Source organism: Penicillium cosmopolitanum (assembly GCF_028827165.1).
Source record: "Penicillium cosmopolitanum strain IBT 29677 chromosome Unknown utg000005l:1.0-4006212.0:1.0-4009387.0, whole genome shotgun sequence".
NCBI lineage: Eukaryota > Fungi > Ascomycota > Eurotiomycetes > Eurotiales > Aspergillaceae > Penicillium > Penicillium cosmopolitanum.
In genome coordinates, this window is record NW_026622675.1 from 1,513,013 (window position 1) to 1,533,999 (window position 20,987).

Below are 20,987 nucleotides of genomic sequence, written 5' to 3' on the forward strand. Positions count from 1 at the left end.
GATTGGGCATGTATACATAAAGTACATCAAATCACTTCCAATGAACAGCAAGTATGGACGGGAGTCTAGACCAATCGATAAATCCAGAACCGCCGCTGTGGGATTTTCAGCTCAGCTGGCCAGGCCGAGAAGCATCTAGACGTGACGGGGATTTCCTTGTCACTGCAGCCCAATATCAATGGTGAAGGATAATGTGACAAGACGCGTGTGCAGTAACAAACAGTTCTGATACCTTTCGGTATTGATTCGTTTTCGCCTAATGATTTAACTTCTGTGCCTATTTTCTTCTAGCTTCCTATGTAGTAATAACTTAAACTAAACTACCCTCCACCGCTTATTCTCAAGAAGTCTGGCTTATAGGTGCATGCAGGTCGCGATAACCTTGCTGGAGCCTTGGCTTCCAGCCCTGCAGCGGCACCGAAACGGGCTACTGGGCTGCAGGACCGTGCTGAAAGTGGCGGGCTGGCCATCTCAAGTCGAGGCCAATGGTGATACACTGCAGTTCCCAGCGGTAAGGAGTGTATACATTCAAAGTTGTACGGAGTATGAAGGAGAAGAGTGGACATCCACTACTTTATTATTGTAGATATTGAAGTTGTGTATATACAGCACTGTAGATAGTATGCATATTACCTAGTTATTTCGTCCTTCATACTCGTACCCTCTTGGAAACAATGATAACTGGTCATAATTATTTAGTACACAGTACTCCGTAGTACTTGAATACATACGACCCAGCTCCACTTCTAGTATCAAGTTAGGCATTGATCATCTCTTCCGTCCCCCACTAGAAGGACAGACCACCTCCTGACTCCTGCTGAAATCCCCCCGCCAAAAGGGCGAGTCAGAATCCCTTATCCGTTTGTCGAGAATATTGCCTCGCCTGTCGTGATCTCGGCAAAATCCAGGAGAAAGCATGGGGGCCAATTATTTTATATAACATGTGATGCGAATCGTGTACTAGTACTCTCTACCGCGACGGAATCAAATTGTGCAGAAGATATGCAAGACAGCTCCCGTTCGGCAGCCTCCGACCCATTCTTCCCCTTCCAGGACAAGTAGGAAAAGAATGCAAAAAAAGGCCACGGCTGAAAACTGAAAACTGAAAAAACGAGCTGAGGTTACAGCCGGACAAAAATTGCCCGGATAGTCCCGCTTGGTCATTTATGTACTCAGGACTCCGAGTCTAGCGCTAACCTAGGGCAGTGACAGTGTCGCTGACACTGACACTGTCACTGTCATTGTTGCTGCACGATATTAGTGTCGGAATACAAATACAAGCCATGTCTCACGGCGCGACGCAAATCCTCGACGATCTTGCCCGCTATGTTGCGCCGTGATGCCCCGAGCGCAGACACCGTTGAAGGATCCCCTGAGCCCTAAAACGGGAGCAATGGCCGGGATGGGACACAAAACCATGGACCGACCACGCACAAGTTGTTTGGTACGTTGGTTGTATCCAGTTGTGGTTGTACCCAGTTGCGGTTGTGCTTTTGTGCCCAGTACCCCTGGAACGCGGGTGGGAACTGCATAAGCCCGATGGGCGCGAACCATTCACTATGGTCGGATGAGTGGGATCGGTGAGTACTTGCGCTCCACCGAACCTTGAGAGCTACCAGAAGTCTGGGAGATTTGGTGGGGAGGTGGAGAGGAGATCAGATCTGTATCTGTAGATAACCAGGAACGAGGGATGGTGTATAGTATAACCAAGGACTCGAAGTTGGTCAAGGAAAGAGGATCGTGGAAATAGCATACGATATGCACAGTACTTTGGACATTTGGACATTCCGAGGCATTAGGGCCCCCCGCGGGAACCAACTCCAACGGTCCTGGCTTAGTGTGGTACTAGACGACGTAGGCAGTCTTAGGGAATCAAGGATGACTGAAATCAAGAGCCCTAAAGCTAAGACAGAATGATTGTTCCAGGAAGTGCTATTTGATGGGGAGAGCAGAAATATAATTAGAGTGGGGAAGAGTTGCTAGGCAAACTTGAACTACTCCGGAGTAGGTTAACCTACACAAGTGGGCGGGTATTGAAAGGGCAATACGTGTATACGCAAGCATTCGAGTAGATAGGAGTATTAGTGGCCCTGGAGTACAGAGTAGAGAGTTGAGAGAAAGGGAGAATAGTAATAATAACAACTATAATAATTATAAATAAACCTCAGGAATAACAGGAAAAAGCAAAAATCCACCAAACTCGTCACCAATGGCACAGTAGGCAATGGGGTAAAGCCGACCGCACAAACCACTAGGTCCTATGACAGTACTATACATGGAGATACTCCGTACAGTTCTTACCACCATCAAACCCACCCCCAAAATTGATCTTCACTCCTGAACCCCTCCTCTTTTGACTCTCTCTTCTACATACATTCCCTTCTCCTCCGATCTCGCCCTGACTCTCATATCCCTCTTCTTATCCCGCCCCCGACCTCACCTCATTTTTCACCTTCGTACCTTTCTTCTCCCCTTTCCGCATCTGTACAGTCTTGCCAATTCCTTTCTGCCCGCCCCTCATCGCCGGCACCCCAAAGTCCCAGCAATCCATGCGGTAATCATTCGCCCGGAATTAAAACCAAGACTGGGTAATTGGGGAGATAAGAGACGTCCAGCCCACTACCTCCCGCAATGCCATCAACCAGTGTGCCCGAGGCCGCCCCGCTAGCCGACTACTTCTGGATAGCCGGCGTGGACGGATCTGAGGTCCTGGACACCTATCGCCGTCTCGGTGATGACTACCGCATCAACGGCGCTGCTTCCCCCGGTCCCGCCTTCACAGATGCCATTCAGGAAGATGCCGACGCAGAAGAAGAACACATGCCCCCCGGCACCTCGCGGCCCAGCTCCACGCTGTTTACCGGGAACAGCACCGGTCGTCGCGGGTCGTCGCAACGTCTTTCCACACTGTCCCGCGACTCCGAAGGCCACGCCAATGGCACCGCCAGCAACCGGAGCAGTATGACTGTCAAAGGGGGCTCGTCGCCTGCGCGCGGCTCGACTCTCTTCGACGGAGATTTTGATTTCGATCAGGCGCTAGTAAAGTTTGCTTCGGAGCGAGATACCTTCTTGACGGATTTGAGTCTTAGTGCGGGCGCCATTACCAATAATTCCCGCCCGCGATCGCGCGTACGTACCCAGAAGATTGTTGCGGAGGATTCGCCATCTCAAGGGTCGAATCTGCTTCGTTCGGGCATTGGAAGTGTTCGCCGTCATATGGCCTTTCGCGATATGAATAGTATGAAGAGACAGCCGTCAATTGCGCGACACGGTAAGTTTCCCCGAGCTCTGGTGTCTACTATGGTATCCTTTGCCTTCCTCGCCTTCCTTTTCTGACATCTTTGCCTAGCTTCGGTGCGCACCTCGCGACGACTCAGTAACTACAACTCGGTCATCCCCGTTCCCCAACCACTCGAAATCTCACCTACAATGCACCCGTTGAAACGCCGCTTCGAACCCGTCCTGCTCGACCGATACCCCACCCGAGGAATGACCGATGAATTAAAGCAGCGCGGAAACTTCCCGGACTATGTCCCCATGTTTGCGTTCCCCAACGATATCAACATTGTTTCCTCCGATCAACGGCCGCGTTCGACTTGGCACGGGTTCGCCATGACAACAGAGAATGGCTCGAAGCTGCACGCTATCTGTGTGATAATTTGGATTCCGTTGAACTCGCAAGCTGCGGACGAATTAGAAAGGCGCTGTGAGGAATGGCGGAAGGATAACATGACGGACGAGGAACGGGAGCTGGCTGCGAGTCTGGGCGAGCGACTTGCACAGGAGCGGGCCAAGCTCTCTCAACTTCTGGCTCAGCTACCGAACGTGCCATCAGGATCCGAATCTCGAGAACAGCTGGAGGACGAGATCAGCGCGGTAGAGGAGAAGATCGGACTGATGAATGATCTTCTGCGACCGGTCCGTCATGGTGCAGCCTCAAAGATCGAGGGTCTTACGGATGGTGACACCGGCTTTTGGATCCCCCGCGCTTACGGCATTCTGGGTCGCGAAGCCAACATGACCAGCTTCTGGAAGGAGTGGTTGAAGGCGATCGTGGTGCCTATGACAGAAGGTGGCATCCAGCGCGTACCGCCGAGCTCGCCTCGAATGGGCGTGTGGCAGCCGATAGAGCGCTATGTCATGAACCTTTGCACGGAGGCATTCTGTCCCGTTTCTTCCAAAACTCAGGTTGAACTCGCAATTCGTGAGCTGCGGCTGTTCGCCCGACAGGAGGCGTCCAATGAGCTGCCCGGCTCCCGAAACACCGATCTCTATGCCTTGTTCCGCGCTCTTTCCGTGCCTAATATCATTATCCTCTTCGAGTACGCCTTGACCGAGTCGCGCATTATTTTCCTGTCGTCACACACCTCGATGCTTTACCTTGCGACGAGAGCCCTGGTCGATCTTCTGTTCCCCATCCAGTGGACCGGTGTTTTGATCCCCGTTCTACCCGCTCGCTTGGTTCAAGCTATCGAGGCACCTTGCCCTTATATCGTGGGTATCGAGCGTCGCTACGAGAAGGTGGAATTGCCGACAGACGACTTCGTACTTGTGGACCTGGATAATGACATGATCGAAAGTACCTTGCAACCAACCCCTCTCCCACGACACCAGCGCCGGAAGCTCTTGTCGCTCTTGCAAATGGCAGCTCCTCACCACAGCCGCTGTGGGGTTCCAACCGGGCCTCCAGCGTATGCGATTGAGACGTACCCATGGGACACATTCTTGTCAGAGAACAGTGCTACGTATTCCTCCAAGGCAGCACCCACTAATCTTGCCAAGTATGTCGGTCTGAATTCGAATGCGTTCGGTTCAACCGCCGTCGTCCCCAATTCCTACCAACCCCCGATCTTCAACGCCTTCCTGCATGCCCGTCATGAGCAGGTCTCTTCCCGTGGGTATTCCTCGTCTAGGAGCAACGATCGTCCAGGTACCAGCTCTACCGCCAGGGCAGGAGCTTCTCCTCCTTCTCCTGAGAGAGAGCTCCCCCACTTCTGGCCATTTCCCTCCGCCTCCGCCCACTCCTTCTTCGCGAAATGATTCCGGTATGGCTCTTCAGGCTTCGCTACGCGAGAAACGATCCGGCCACTTCGATTCCGCATCCCGGAGAAGCTCATCGTTCGGTATGACCCGCCGTCCCAGTGCGCCATTCCTCGGCCACGCATCTAACCTGTCGGTCACCACCCTCAACACCGATCATGGAGGATCAACCTATGCCCCATCCGTGTATGCCCAGTCAACAATTGCCGCCTCGACTATTGTGCCACAAGCTTCCGCACAGTATGTCAGCACTACCGAGGGAACTTGCTGGGTTGAAGGACACTATTTCCAAACACAGCCATGGGATGACAAGTTGACGTGTGCCATCTGTGATGACCGGGCTGAAGAGGGCATGTACAAGTGCTCATCGTGCAAACTGACTGTTCACAACCGGTGTGCGTCCCAAGTTTGCCTGGTCTGCGATGCAGCCTTCCACCCTGATCAGATCCGTGCTGCCTTTGTCAGATGCTTCGCCAGTTTGCTCTACACATACAAGAAGTTCCTTACCCCAGCCACCGGCGACAAGAAGAAAGCAGGTCTTTACTATTCCTTTAACATGGAGGCATTCATGAAGAGTTTGCCGCATGATCACGCCGAATACGTTGCCCACCTATCCCAGACGCAAGGTTAGTACCCTATTACCTACCTCGCCACACAAGTTGAAATTCAAATCTGACATGCTATAGGATTCATGGAGTTCATTAGTGAACGTGAACGAACGAGCCCCAAAGCCAAGGACTCCAAGATGGCACTGTTTGACGAGATCGTCCTCTCAAAGCGGAACCGTGGCAGAACATCCATTTTCTCCGGTCGATCCACAACGGACTTTTTGTCAGATACCTCGAACCACCTGTGGCGAACCGCCAGCGCAACGTTCTTCGCCCCAAGCAGTCGCAGCCAGAACAACCTCGCCAGTGACTACAGTCGGGTAGCCCAAAGAGGTGAGTTGCATCCATCCATCTACCTGGATGCTATCTATCTCCCCAGCTACGCCCCATACTAACCACAACATTATAGCGCCGGCGAAATTAGACACAAGCCTGATGACAGAACCCCGCATGATTCACGGAGCGCCTCGGGTGTCCAAGACGGCAAATACTGCCCGAAGGAAGCCGCTGCCCAAGCTCATGAATGGTCTGGCGATCTCTCCGCCGAGTTAATTGGTGTGAATTTGTCTACAGGTCGTCCGATCATCCATCCATCACCAGCTGGCCCACAGGGCCGAGGCTCTTCCTTCCTACTTGCTTGAACTTGGCTCACCATTGTGCCCGCTTTCTGAAATGTACCGGCCGGGCCGGACGACAGAGTGCCTGCGTCCTTGTTTAGGTTCCGAGGTTTCGCCCTTGACGGGTGGAGCTCAAATGCTCTATGCCGAGACACAGGCCGCTGGCGGGCTGATACTTCGCCTCGACCTTTTCTTTCTTCTTTTCAGTATTGTCTATATATACGCCTGCCTTGATTATGGCAGAGCCTGCAACAGGGCCGTATTGACAATCTGGCAGTGGTAGTAGCAGTGGCAGCAGCGGTGGAACGAGCATCAATTTCTGTTGCTTGCAGACTGTCACTACCACGGATTTTTCCCCAGGGTGCACGGCTCCTCCTTGCGCTGAAACCTTGCACCTTCTCACCCCCTCCTCACCTCATCCACCTATGAGTTGGCCAGATATCTATTATCTGGTTGACTATTTTCTCGTACATAGCGTCACGTGCCGCCACCGGGCTTGAAGCCGGCGGAATGAACAAAAATAAAAAGGCGCAAGATGGCCGACCTGAACCGGAGCCCGGAACATGAACCTGTCATTGTTATCATGATGGTGATGGATCTGGGCATTTTGATTTGATTTGATTTTCCCGATAAAGATGCATTTCCACAACATCTCGAAAGATCTCCGTTGCGATGGGGACTGTTTGACTATTTTCTGTTTTGTTTTTCTCAATTTACTCAATACCCACTCCCCCTTTGGTATTTTCCCTCGTTTTCATCTTTTGGCCATACACTATGTTCCCGATCTTGTTTTCGTCTTTACTGGACCTCTCTCCGACCTCTGATTTGTACAGTGGGCGACTATTTATCTATCTACCTATTGCTCCTGGCTCTGCCGTGTAATGTGACCATGAGACACCACCTGACCTGACCTGGCCCTTTTGACTTGATTTGCCTTGATTTTATTTGATCTTTCAACCCTAGATACCATTGATCTATCTGTTTTGCATTCGCATCTATGGATGCATATATGTTTCATTTAATCTGCAGGCCGCGGTGGAAAAAGAGGGAGGGAGGGATGCTTCTGTACCTATTTCATGATTTATTCGTTTCCACTGTTCACTGGATGGGACTGTGACAATGGACTGACGATGGACTGGATGGATACACAATATACACCCTGTTTCATGCAATGTTACCCAACAACAACGACCTTGGACCCTTGACTCTGTATAGCTTATAGTAGTACTAGTAGTAACTGTGTGGAGCTGGATATTAGCCTAGGTAGCATTCTCACTCAGGCTGTAGTCAGTAGTACGGTAGTACCTAGGAGGTACGAGTAGTGCTGAATCAGGCTGGAGATAGTGGATTACCCCTGGGTAATCCCTCGATTGGTTATTGGTGCTTCAAGTTGGTTCTGCCGTGTCTCTGTCCAGTGGCAGGAGAGATTTTCCCCGTATCAGGGGGAGCTGTTCAGCCGGGGATAGAAGGTAGTAACTATAGCCGGATGACCGTACATACTCCCGGTAGTATACCAGTATACTAACAATCGCAGATTAGGGTATACCAAGGTAGAAGATATAGATATACTAGAACCCTTATACCCTATAGATATACTCTAGTGATACTCCAGTATATCCTGAATCTCTATGCTATATTGTCTAGTACTTTTCCGACTTATCTCCATATCCGATCTGCTCATCCACTTTTCACTCGTCTGTGATTGGCGGAAGAATGCATCCCCGTCCAACTCCCCCGCGCCCCCCCCCCGGATCCTCGCCATGCCTTTTCTTCCCTTCTCTTTTTGCCCGACCCCGGCATCTCAGCACTCCATCACTCCTTTTTTTTCGCCATATTAAACTCTATCTTAGTCCAATTGACCTGCTCTCCCGTACCAGGACTACCACTACCACTCCGCAGTGCCCAGATCTTGTACTGGGACCACACCCACACCTACTCCAACTCCTCCACTCCGCATACTTCCTGCGCTCGTGCCTTCGGTCAAAGCCCGCTCGGTCTATGCGCGGGTATTACTTTCCAAGTTCTCTGTCTACTTCGCCTTCGCCTTCGCCTTCTACACTGAAGTACTACCTACCTCGCCGCCTCTCCCAACTATGAAAACGAGGAATCCTGCTATGCGATGATGCCCACAGCCCTCACGCCCATGGCGACGCCTCTCCTCGACGAGACACCCGTCTCCAGCGTCCTCCGCAATCCGCCTGCCCCCACCTCCACCAATTCTTCGTCTTTACCCCCAGTCTCCTCCTCCCTGAACGTCACATCCATCGCCTCCAATCTGGGCCCTGTGCCCGCGCCCGCGCCCTTGCCATCTAGCCTCGATCATGCCTCCTACACCGCCGCCGCACCAGAGGCTCCCTCCGGCACCGTGGTGATCGTCTACCAGCCCGGCCAGGAACACATTGTGCATATGGTGGCGGAAGTCCCAGGCAAGCCCTGGACCACAGAAATCGTACTCTCGACCCTCTCCAAAGCAGACGTGGTCGTGGCAGGCGTGGTCAGAGATAATCTGGAGCGCAGTCTAGAAGGTTGCGACAGGGCAGCAGTCGTACTGGTGAACACGCACAGTGTAGAGGACGGGTCCGCCCCAGACGACGCGCTAAGCGAACACTGCGATTACGAATTTCTATACTCGCGCACCCCATTCCTACGGCGCGATCTGACGCGATTCTTATCGTTAATTCTGGGCCAGACGAGACCGCATGAGGATTTGCGGACGAAGACTCGCACCAATTTTATCTCGACGACTTTTCCCGATGTACACGCCGCGCTGCCGAACCTGGATATTCTCTCCGTAGGCTCGGATGCGGTTGAGATTCGCGTGGATCTGCTCGTTGAGCCGGAGTGTGAGGGCAAGGTGCCGAGCTTGAAATATGTTGGTCAACAATTGATGCTCCTTCGGCAGCATACCGAGTTGCCGATTATCTTCACGACTCGCTGTATAAAGGAGAATGGGAAATTTCCCATGGATGACCCAGCGCTGTTCTTCAAGTATCTTCGTCGGGCGATACAGTGGGGCGTGGAGTATGTGGATGTGGAATTGTGGCTTCCAGAGGATATCCGACGAGCACTCGCCGAGGTGAAGGGGAACAGCATCATAATGTCTGCCTTCCACGACTTCTCGGGAAGCTGGAAATGGACCTCACCCTCCGCAGTGGAAATATTCAACGAGAGCGCCAAATACAGCGACATCGTGAAAATGATCGCTATGGTCTCGACCATCGAAGAGAACTACGAGCTCGAATACTTCCGCTCAACAATCAAATCCCGCGGCGCAGGCCGTCCTCTCCTCTCCGCCGTGAATATGGGTCAAATGGGCCAACTCTCCCGAGCCCTAAACACCGTCTTCTCCCCAATAACCCACCCACTCCTGCCCATGATCGCCGCACCGGGCCAACTAACCGCCGCGGAAATCAACGAAGCCCTGCACATAATGGGCCAGCTACCGAAACGCGACCTATACGCCATCGGCTCATTCCGCTCCACGCCTCAATCAATGTTCATGGAGAAATGCATGAACGAACTCGGTCTCCCGCACTCATTCACCTGCATCGACCGCGGCCCAAAGGGCTCAATGGAATCCGTCCTCTTACACCCTCAATTCGGCGGCGCCTCTTTAAACCCACCCGTCCCAGCCTCAACATCCTACATCCCATCCATTAGCGACGCAGCCCGCGCAATCGGTCTCATAGACACAATCGCAGCAACATCCAATCCAAACTCATCATCCCCATCCCCACCTCCAGCCCCCCCTATCCTCAAATCCCATGGCCACCCCCTCCACCCCGAAAACGACCTTTATCGGCGAAAATTCCGCATGGAAGGGTATTCGCGCTACCCTAACACGCGACTACGTCCCATCAGCATACAAAAACCGCGCCGCAATAATCCTCTCTGGAACCGAGTCCGATGCCTCGGCAACAATCTTCGCCTTGCGCAGTCTGGGCGTCGGATCAATCTACACTGTTGGATTTAAGGCTCATGGACCACTAGCCGCGGGTCTGGAACCATTTACATCGATCCAGTCGGTGAAATTGGTTGAATCGCCATTCGTTATTGTCAGTGCTCTGCCGCCGGAGAAGTCGTTGCTTGTTCAGCCTTTGCTGCGCCATTATAGATCTAATGGCCGCTCTTCGCCGACGAGTACTCGGGGCAAGGTTTATCTTGATCTTACCTCTGGTGCGAGAAAGGGTGATCCCCTTGCTGTGGCTCGGGCGGCTGGGTGGACGGCGTATGGGGCTGAGGATGTTACGGCTTGGACGACTGTTGAGACGTTGAGATTGCTTGTTGGTCAGAATGTGCCGTTTGATTTTGTTCGGATGGCGAGTGGGAGGTCTCTGTTTTAGTTCGGTTAGCCTGGGTTAGGCTAGCTAGATTAGCCGGCTTGGTTTAGCTTCGGAGCGTGGCTTTGGGTCGGCTCGGCGCGGTGCGGTGCGGTGCGGTGCGGCGCAGTACTTTGTTTTGCCACTTCACTTTGACTTGAGTATTGTGCCGTGCCTTGTGCTAGTGCCCCCTTTTATTTATTTCATGTCAAGTATGTAGCATTGGGGGTCATTGTTTGTTGAGGCGATTTTGTATCTACCCTTTTTTTCTTTTGTGTTTATCTCTGAGTGTCTTTGCCCCCTTGGTGCGATGCGATGCGATTTTGAACCGCTTACAGTAGATATTGTTGCGGTGGTGCTTGGCGTGCATGGAATTGGAATTGAAATAAATCTCCTTACCGTCTGTATTGATCTCTGTAATTAGCTAGGTCTATTGCATCCCATTCTGACGGGGAGTCCCATCCCCGTCCGGGGCTGCCCTTTCCCCGCGCTGCCCTGATAAGCTTATCAAAATCCGGGGAGGCCGACCCTACGCCCGGGGGACATTCGGCCATGTGGCAGGCACTGGCAACTAAACTGGAAACAACAACCCTCCTTTCCACCACTCACCCCAGGCCCTAACTTCAACTTCGCTCACCACTACCAATGATAAAAACTCCACTCCTCCAAGTCCGAAACCTAAACATTACCCTGGGAAGACTCAATTTCAATCCAAGAATCACCACCATCACACGCACCATGCACCTACGCGCCGAACACGCCGTCACTGACCTCCCCACCCTACACACCTTTATCCGCACACACCCCCTCGGCGTCCTAACCACCTCGCTACCATCGGAGAACTTTCCTACGTTACAGTGTAGTCATATTCCGTGGGTATTGGACGGTGTGGATGTGGACGGGGACGGGGACGCGGGGTTAGATGGGACTGGGAATGAGGGGGTTAAGGTTGAGGGCTCGGCTAGGAATTTACCCGACGGTCTCGGTCCCAGTCTCAGCACCAGCAAAAATGAAACCAACAAGCAATGCACAAGCAAAAGCCAAAGCCCAAGTGGCAACAGCAACAGTATTAGAAACAGGAAGAATCTTGGCACACTACGCGGCCACATTGCGCGCGCAAATCCGCATACAAAGGCTTTGATCGAAGCCGTTATGGAGGCGGGGGCGGGGGTAGAGACCGGTCCTAATTCGGTTGTGAAGCAGCAGCAGAAGCAGAAGCAGCAGGGAGATCGACAGGGTCAGGGTCAGGGTCAAGACGAGGAAGAGGACCAAGAGCAGCAGGGGAAACTTGAAGGGCAAGGACAAGGGCAGGTACTTCCTGGCGAAGTCCTGATTGTATTTACCAGTCCAGTGGATCACTACATCACGCCGCAGTTCTATACAGCGTCGGTTGGGAGTGGGAGTGGGAAGGTTGCGCCGACGTGGAATTACGCCGCAGTACAGGTGTATGGGCGAATGGTTGTTTACCATTCTGTGAAGGAGAAGGCGACGGGGGGAGTTTCTTACTCGGCAATTGGGAGATTTGGCGAGGGTTGGGGAGGTGGAGATTATGGGGTATGGCAAGGATGGCAGTGGCAGTGGCAGCAATGCTGGGGGTGGCAAGAATGGCAGTGTTGGGGGTGATGAATCTGAATCAGAGCAGGGGCGATCTCCGTGGAGGATTGCTGATGCGCCGGTGGAGTATATTTCGATGCTGAAGAAGGGGATCGTGGGGATGGAGGTGGAGATCACGCGGGTGGAGGGAAGGTTTAAGGGGAGTCAGGAGAAAGGTGTTGCGGATCGAGAGGGTGTTATTGGTGGGTTGGAGGGGATGGGGGGTTCGAGGGCGACGGAGATGGCTGATTTTGTGAGGGATATGTCTGGTGGTGTACCTAGGGGGTAGTCAAAAGGTACTAGGACAGTAGGTATAGGGTTCTACTAGTAGTTCTAGCTGGGAAGTATACTTTACCGGGTATAGAGTGAGTCTAGAATGAGGCTATTTAGAGATATGGGTATTGGGATACACCTATACGAGTAGTATACGAGTATTTGTAGGTATACGAGGAAACTCAATGCATGGCATTTAGTATTGGGACTAGTACTATTGAATCCGTCTCGAAAAGAGTATAGTATAGTTAATTTATGACTATAGTAAGGGTTCTGACGAATGGGGTATGCTGGCCGGCGCTTAGCTGTTCCTTTCATCTTGTATGTTTCAGGTGGGGGGTTGATGGGAATGGGAGTGGGGATATCCAGTGGCAGCTGCAGGTATCTGCAGGCATGTCAAAGGCATGTGATAGTAGTAGTAACGGTGGTGTACTAGTTAAACGTGGTACCCTAGCAAGTGTTAGTTCAGTGCTGATGTAGGGCTCGGGGATGTTACAAGGATGGACATTTACCGAGACATTTACCAGTAGTACGGAGTATGTATTTAGCATTTAGCATTTAGCCTGACTAGTCCGAGTCCGTAGTTCGGCAAGAGAGCCCTAGCTGGATATTATATAATAATAATAATAATTACGCCTTACCCTAGACTAAAATAGTCTAGACTAGTCTAGACTAGACCATAGTTAGTCTGTAACTATACTAGTAGTACTTTACTATGCTGTACCAGACCAAACTCCGGTGGGCTCTCGGCTTCTCCGCATTTCGCCTCCACCTTTTTATTTCCCTGCTCCCTCATTCCTCTTCCTCACCACCATGTCTCGTCCACAGGTCAGTATAGACCGGTTGACACCGCGTCGCGCAACGGTAGAACCGCGCGAGGCGATGAACTGCAAGTCTTGCCGCAAAAGAAAGGTATCGACCACATCTCATCCCATCTCCTCCCACGCTCAATGCCGATGCCGGCACCGCAATGCTAGGCAATCCCGATCCCAATGCCAATGCCAATGCCAATGCGAGTTCCAATACTAATGCGATTCCAGATCAAGTGTAACCGGCTGCGCCCGAGCTGTGAAGCCTGCAAGGTCTTCCAATGTGCTTGCGTCTATGGTGAGTGGATGAGCCCACCTACAGCTGTCTCACCCATGCCGATCACCTCTGACACATCTCGCCTCGCCTCTTCTAGATGCCATCCCCAAGAAACGCGGCCCTAAGACCGATGTCCTCGAGGCCCTTCTCAAACGCGTTGATGGTCTCGAGAAGAGACTCCAGGATGAGAAAAACCCCATATCACCCACTTCGCCCGATCCCCCAGAGGATCTCCCCCTCGGCAATCAATCCCGACGCAACACCATAGATGCCTCGTTTCATCCATACTCCTCGAACGATCGCCGACCGTCTCTATCCACATCTCTCTCCCAGCCAGCCGAGTCCTTTCCTCGCGCGACCGACCAGGCCCTATCTCCGGCCCTCTCGCAGCCACAGTCATCACATTCCCAGTCGCAACCACAGCCCCACAATGTCATCTTGTCAGATATCCTGCTCGATGCATATTTCGGACGCCTACACGGCAAACCCTTTTTCGTCCTGGACGAAACGAGTACACGACAGATGCACCAACTAAAACAGCTATACGCGCCCTTGTCTATGGCGATATCGGCCATGACGGCGAGGTGGGCTTTTTGCCGCCTTTGAAGGAGTCAATTTACTAACTCAATCGCCACAGATATGTACATGCGGTCGGTCAGCCAGACCAGTCTCTGCGGATGGGTCTAGATGCTGCCCTGCAGGCGCGACGGATGATTGATGTAGATAACCCCACGGTTGAGGGGCTGCAGACTCTCCTGCTACTCTCGCAGGCGTTTTTCGCTTATGGACTAGGGAAAAAGGCATATATGACATTCTGTATGTTCTCGGTTATCTCGTGAATACAGTTCTCCTCTAACAAGTCTAGCAAATTGCGCCGCCATGGTAGTTGCATTGGATCTTCTCCGCGAGGCCCCCTCCAAGAGCAACCTAGCACCCCCAGAGAGAGAAATGAGGCGGCGACTCTTCTGGTCTGTCTATCTCATGGATCGCTTCATTACCTGCGGGTCCCCTCGCCCCTGTCTCATCGCCGATCACTCCATTGTGCTACGTTTACCCGTTTGGTCTTCTCATACTCCCGGCCTCACCGTCGAAGGGGAGCTATTCCACGTTGGCCCCAACATCCAATACTCCGCTGATTCCCGGCGCAAATCACCCAGCGCCGCCTCTCTTTTGATTGATATTACTCGTATTCTAGGTGTCACGAACCGCTACTTGGCAGCGGGTGGCGTCAAGGGCGATTCACATTTTCCTTGGCACGCGCTATCGAATCTGTCCAAAATTCGACAAGAGTTGGACATCTGGGCCGCCGGGACGCAGGACGTCTTTTCCTCAATTGAGGCTCTATTCGGTCATCCAGAGAGTACTACACTGCTCCTAAGCAAATTAATCTACCATCTCGTCCATTGCCTGGTTTATCGCCCCTTCCTACCAATTGACTTGGTAGAACTCCGCGGAACCGGTCAACACCAGTCATGGCAGATCGAAGCCACCAACCTCTGTTTCTCGCATTCTAATGCAATCGCAGAGCTGGTGGAGCTAGGTCGGAATTCTCCCTTGATCGAGTGGCCTGCCTTTGTCGGATACTGCGTGTGCACAGCCGGTACTGTGCATGTCCACGGCGTACACTATAAGGGCCAGGAAGGAGAGGTCTTCTCCTCGAGCGCAGAGTTTCTCACTCGTGAGATGCACCAGCTTGCTTGGCTACGCAATTCCTGGGCCGGCGTCCAGCACCAACGGGAGCTTCTCCAGGCAATTTACACCTGCCACTCAGAGTTGGTCCGTAATCTGGCTACTAGCCCGATGCGATTCTCCCCGGTCTTCCACTTAGAGGACTTCCTCGATCGATACCCGAGCCTAGCAGCGGACGGCGCCCATGTCAGATTAATAGATACAGGCGACGAGCTCGTCTCATTGTAAGACTCCCTTCTCCCCTTCGCAACACAGCGCAAAATGGAACATCCACCCATTAACACTTCACCCAGCCCAAATACCTTCGGACAAGAATACTATCAACGACCCATGGCACCACCCTCAGGCTTCAATACCAACCCTTTCTACCAACCACGCCCACCAACACTCAAAACCCAAACCCAAACACCCGATTCAACACACCCCTCCGCAAAAGACCTCTCACCAGGCCTACACTTCCACCCCTCCCCCTCCCTCCAATCCCTCTTTCCCGTGTCCCTAAACCCAGACCCCACACAACAACAACCCTCATCAGACCACCTCTCCCTACCAACATCATTCTCCCCCTCGGCCTTCGGTCTCTCCCCACCCGCCTTCAACCTAGCAGAGGGCTTCATAGCACCCACGCCCCCCTCAAACCCGCAGTACGCGACCTTCCCCTTCGACGCGGCAAATGCGTCTGGTGGAGGTGCGGCTGCGACGCCGGGCGCGCAGAGCCAGACTTCCGGATCGCATACGGCGGGTAGTGAAACGGGACCTGTGGAGAAGGATCCGTTTTTGAGTTTATTGGAGCAACTTGCTGAGAATGAGGATTCGCAGGGTGGTCCGAGTGAGCTTGATTTCTTTTTAGGGGTTGATGAGGGGGGGAAGGAGGAGTTGTAAGCTGAATTGAACTTGAACTCAACTGAGTTTGAGTTGGGTTTGGCGGCGCTTGTTGTACAGATGTATAGTTAGTTTACTTGAATAAGGTCAGGGTCAGGGTCAGATTTGGGGAGGCTTGGGGCACTGTGGGGTGTTTGAACTTGTATATATGATTGGTACTTGGATTGTGTGCATGGATTGGATTCTTGTCTTGTTTAGCGATTGATAATTGATACCATTTGATTTGGAAGATGAAGAAGATACCTCTCTGTACCAGTTGATAGTGGAAGTGAAGCAACCTTGAAATGAAAACAAAACTTTGTCTTAATGACTCTCTGTCTGAATTACTGAAACAAACGCCAGGTATTTACGCCTCCATAAGCACCCCGAAACATGAGCCTTTAGCCTGTCAACAACAGCCCCTTCTCAAGCCGCAACAACTTTCTCACAGGCCGACTATCCTCCCGACCAGACCGATTTCTCATCAAATCCAAGATAATAGCTTGGAAATTCACTCCAAGCTCCCCCCCAATCGAATTCCGGATTCAGCGCATCGACGAAAACACGCATTGCGGAGACAGGAACATTCATAACCTCACACACTGCTTCAATGGTGAACTCCTTTTGCATTGTCTGAATGAAATCCGCCTTGAAAGATTTCTCGAACCGAACAAACTCATCTCCGAGTTTCACAACTTCCTTTTCCGCGGTCATTTCCGTTGCCTCATCAGCTTCTCCTCCATGTTCTTGACCGCTACTACCTGCTTCCCCAGTCAAGATCTCATGAACAACACTCTCATCCAAGGGCTCAATTTCCCCATATTGACCCTTCTTCCCTACGTGCCAGGGAACAAGTTCAATCTCCGCATCTCCAGCAATCTGCCGCGCGATCTGATGATTCGTACGCGCGGTGTCTTGGTCAACGTTTTCACTAAAATCCGCCGCCAGTAGAGTCCTGTATGCCGTGATGTTATGCACTTTCACCAATTCAGGCGCCACGTTCCAGAGAGTCGCTATTTCGCTTCTCTTCGTTAGAACATCCTGGCAGGACTTCTTGACCTGGTCCCAGTTCTTTTCTTTGCATGCTTCGCGGACCTGACGCTTTAATTCTGCGAATGCCCCGGACCGCGTTGTGTATAGGTTCATGGGGATGATGTCGCATTCAGCGATTCTCGGCTTTCCTTCTGACAGATGGGTGAGATAGAAGATCATTCTTTTGTAGCTTTCGAATTCTCTGTCTAGTGTCTGGGGATGTGTGCTAGTAGACGTGTTGCAACGGCAGCGATGTCAATTTCGGTACCGTTGTTCATGTTGGCTGTGAGCATACGCATGAAAACCGTTAAAATTGTTCGAGAATGGGTGAGGTAAATATTCCGAAGTTTGCAGAATTTAGTCATCTCCTCCGTTCGAGATGCTTTGATCTGCGCGATATTCTCGTTCTTGGTCACGACCCGGATTACGGCCTTGTCCAGTAGTTTCTCCAGATTGGAGTGGAATTGAGCAAGTGGCCACCCCGTGTACGGGTACAGTTTTACAACTGTCTCGTACCAGACCCAGTCGCCTCTTGTAGCAGGAATATCGTATTGAGGATGTTGACCGAATAATTGCCAGACCATGCTCAGAGGACGGAGTCCGGACCCAGCGATAGTCAAGAGATTGCCAAAAAGCCCACGCATGAGTCTTGTAACGGTGTCTTCGGCTTTTCCAACTATTTCTGTAGGTCGGGATGTGCGCATTGCTGCGAGCTTAGACATAGATGCCATTAAGAGAGCGCTCATCAGTGCGCCTGTTTCATTGGAGCCTGGCTGTAGATTGTATTCTCTTGACGCGACGGCTTGACTTAGGGTATTTCTCATGATGATTCGAAGGGCGGCGATATGTGGCTCGTTGCATTTCTCCATCCAGCGCACTTTGTAGGGGCTTTTGAGGTTGACGAATTCGTCCCAACACACCCATGCTAACATTGATCCTGTTCCTGACAACTGGCTGAGGTAAGGCAGAGCGAGGATAGGCTGGGAGGCCCCGGCTGTGCTTTGGAGGGGACCATCGTGTTTCGACTGGGACTGTTCGATGAGGATTCCGGCGTCGAAGCCTTGGAGGTGGAGGATTCGAGAGTCTAGAGCGCAGCACGGGCTAGGAAGATTGTTAGTTTCATTCGTGACTCGGAAGGGGGTCAATAACAGTGGGAAATAGGGCAATATGGGGTTGAAAGTTTTAGCTCTGCCATTGCAAAGAGGCTTGTCACATACCTAGCATCAATCAAATTGTTTTTCAGGTTACCCAATAGCCCTCGGAAGGTTGCCGTTTCGATATTTAGTAGCATGACTCCCATATCCTCTGCATACTCCTCGAGATATCCAGACAGAGCATCAAAGGTCATGGACTTCGCGGCCTCGACATTATTCTGAATGGTTGTCTGACGAACAAGTCGTTTCAAGTCGTGTGTTCGCTTGGAGGTCGTTTGGGACGATATCATATTAGCCAAGCAAGAAATTATCGGCTCGAGGGTCTTTTGCATATCCTTCGTAACCTTTCTCAATTCCCCGAGTAGATTGTTCTTCATCAACACAGACTCTCGATTGTCGACATTGTACTCGGTTGTCAAAAAGCGGGTGTATCTTTCTCGCAGAGGAGCTGCTACGTTGCTGACCTTTGCAGATAAGGTGGCTACCAGGGACTTTGAGAGTTCTTGCAAGTCTTTCTGGTTGAGAAGCATCTGTAGTTGGGGAACGGCAGCCGAGATGTCTCGCTCTAAGCTTTGGATCTGCTCAATCGATATTTCTTCGAGCACCTTTTGCAGAGCTTGAGGCTGAACAAATTGGCCGGACGCGGGAAGAAGAATTGAATTTTCTTCGTCAAGTCTGACTATCCGGGGAGCCCGGGGATCAAGTATGGATTCCATTCCAACTGTGTGGAGGAGAGATGTCAAATCGACGCCGAATTCCAGTCCCGACGTATCCAGGTGTGCAAGATTGGCGATGCCTCGGTAGAAGTAGAACTTATCGCAGATTTGAACCAAGACCAAGGACTGCGGTCCTGCGAGAGCAGTTACAGCATTGATATTTGCGGAGTTCATCAATGAAAGAACAGCATCTGGATTCTTAGGCTCTGTTATGGGGGTGAGCTGCACAATGAAAAGTGCATTGATTCGGTAGTGAGATGCGAGGTTGCGAGCATTGTCAGTCATTTTCTCGTCGACGATCACCACGGCGCTTTGCAGTTTCTTGTAGTATTCTCGGAGTGAGCTTTCGTTGGAGAATGGTACGTTGGAGGGAGCCGTTCCCGTTGCCAGTAGAGTTGGGCCTTGTAATTCAGAGCCAAATATGCATGGAAGAACGACACCGGAAAATTTGGTTTGTGTCGATAGCTCGTTGCTGGACAACTCAAATTCGAGACCCGAACCGAATCGTATAATCTGGGCTTCTGTTTGGTCGAGGAATGAGGGGATGGTGGCCGAATAGGTGGTTAAAACAGCATTCCTGTGGTTGACAATATTGTCTATGTTTCTTGACGTCGTTGCGGCATCCGCATCCGCCAAATCATCTAATTGATCTGTCTCTGTAAGCTTCCTTCTTTTTGAAGATCTAATAGCTCCTTCCATGTCATGCTCACATCGTTTTGTTGGCTCCTTTGCTGCGATAGTAAAGTTGGCACGCTTGATGGCTTCCGGGAACGCAGGGCTGTTCATTATCTTGCTTTGGCAGAACATGTTTCGGTCGGTGGTCGCCGTCGGGAGTATTGAGAAAATCAACGAATCCTCATCACGTTTTATTACCAGGGGACAACAAATAGTCGCATCTCCGATTGTCGCTGCATCCAACGGTACTGGAATGATATAGAGAATCTGTTGTCCCAGTCAGCTAGCTAGTCGACAATGAGCAATGTAGCACTCGGTCTTTAAACGTACCTTGTCCACATGGTCTGCAACAAGCATTGCAGGGTGTGTCCCCATGAAACGCGAAATCCGGGTGGTCTGGTAGCCAGAGATGAACACGCATATCTCTTTCTCTGTTAGAGAGTCCTTGTTGATCCAAACAAAATCGAGGAGATCGTTCCCCTGGAGAATATCCCCACTGTGGGTGACTCCGCTAAATGTCTTCCTTTCCAGCCAGCAGCATGCGTTGCAGTCCTCGTCCGCGAAGCAAAAGTCCCAGTAATTCGGGGTCCTCTCGGAAACCGCAAGAATGGTAATTTGATCTGAGACTATGGGAATCTTGAATGTCGTATCAGGCGCTTGCATGATCTGGAAGTCCTTGAAAATGTCTGTGTAAATGTTAGCATGAAGATTTTCCTCGAAGTAGTCACGAAAAACTTACCAATCTCACGAAACCTGGCCATTCGTCTCAAAAGAACCTCTCCCATTTCACCCAAGTCAAGAGCATTGAAAAAGAAGTCGTCTGGATACGACGAGATGTCGATCTCAGTGATCCCATCCTCCGACCGACAAAGAAGAATCTGTTCCGGACTGAAAGGGTGCGCCGAGCCGACTGGAAGAGCTTCGAGGATTTCTACCACCTTGGCTTTCGAAGTGGCCAGTGGGTTGAAAAAGGTCTTTCTTACTTTCTCCATGGTTGCTGATGAAGCTGACCAGCATGTAACTTTTCAATGCACGACAACAGTGTCGTCTGAGGCCTTGTGAGAGGATATTTATACCCGTACTAATCTTCGCACATGTGTGACTGGATGACTCACTTCGAGAATTAGGGGTCCAAAAGTAGATGCGGGGTCCAAAAGTAGGCAAGTGAAGCATGAGAGTATACAAGTGTAAGTGTAAGTGGGGAATGGACTGAGTCAATCTTGTGGGGGCCAAGACGATGCGGCTGAGTGAGTTGACACCTGATATCTCGGGCACCCAAGCATAACTAACTAACTAACTAACGTAAACAAACGACAACAAAAAG

The 20,987-nt window shown here is 51.5% G+C and overlaps 6 protein-coding genes across 6 annotated transcripts; 4 read left to right on the top strand and 2 right to left on the bottom strand.

Annotated features, from left to right (window-relative positions):
* Positions 1–2,631: 2,631 nt before the first annotated feature.
* On the top strand, positions 2,632–6,200 carry N7509_003617 (dDENN domain protein; the record flags this gene model as incomplete). The annotated part of the gene is made up of 5 exons (XM_056628254.1): positions 2,632–3,271; positions 3,350–4,894; positions 4,950–5,666; positions 5,727–5,981; positions 6,058–6,200. The coding sequence occupies 5 exons, from the start codon at positions 2,632–2,634 to the stop codon at positions 6,198–6,200; spliced, it is 3,300 nt and encodes a 1,099-aa protein (XP_056490988.1).
* A 2,187-nt stretch (positions 6,201–8,387) lies between these two features.
* On the top strand, positions 8,388–10,608 carry N7509_003618 (type I 3-dehydroquinate dehydratase; the record flags this gene model as incomplete). Its single annotated transcript, XM_056628255.1, has 2 exons — positions 8,388–9,890; positions 10,009–10,608. The coding sequence occupies 2 exons, from the start codon at positions 8,388–8,390 to the stop codon at positions 10,606–10,608; spliced, it is 2,103 nt and encodes a 700-aa protein (XP_056490989.1).
* A 714-nt stretch (positions 10,609–11,322) lies between these two features.
* N7509_003619 (FMN-binding negative transcriptional regulator) lies at positions 11,323–12,466 on the top strand (the record flags this gene model as incomplete). Its single annotated transcript, XM_056628256.1, has 3 exons — positions 11,323–11,501; positions 11,664–12,138; positions 12,188–12,466. 3 exons carry the CDS (start codon positions 11,323–11,325, stop codon positions 12,464–12,466), a joined length of 933 nt encoding a protein of 310 aa, XP_056490990.1.
* A 797-nt stretch (positions 12,467–13,263) lies between these two features.
* Positions 13,264–16,107, top strand: N7509_003620 (transcription factor domain-containing protein; the record flags this gene model as incomplete). Its single annotated transcript, XM_056628257.1, has 6 exons — positions 13,264–13,278; positions 13,491–13,557; positions 13,634–14,120; positions 14,174–14,352; positions 14,402–15,449; positions 15,519–16,107. 6 exons carry the CDS (start codon positions 13,264–13,266, stop codon positions 16,105–16,107), a joined length of 2,385 nt encoding a protein of 794 aa, XP_056490991.1.
* A 435-nt stretch (positions 16,108–16,542) lies between these two features.
* N7509_003621 (uncharacterized protein) lies at positions 16,543–17,298 on the bottom strand (the record flags this gene model as incomplete). Its single annotated transcript, XM_056628258.1, has 1 exon — positions 16,543–17,298. One exon carries the CDS (start codon positions 17,296–17,298, stop codon positions 16,543–16,545), a length of 756 nt encoding a protein of 251 aa, XP_056490992.1.
* A 26-nt stretch (positions 17,299–17,324) lies between these two features.
* On the bottom strand, positions 17,325–20,655 carry N7509_003622 (uncharacterized protein; the record flags this gene model as incomplete). Its single annotated transcript, XM_056628259.1, has 4 exons — positions 17,325–18,219; positions 18,336–19,930; positions 19,994–20,349; positions 20,403–20,655. 4 exons carry the CDS (start codon positions 20,653–20,655, stop codon positions 17,325–17,327), a joined length of 3,099 nt encoding a protein of 1,032 aa, XP_056490993.1.
* Positions 20,656–20,987: the final 332 nt, after the last annotated feature.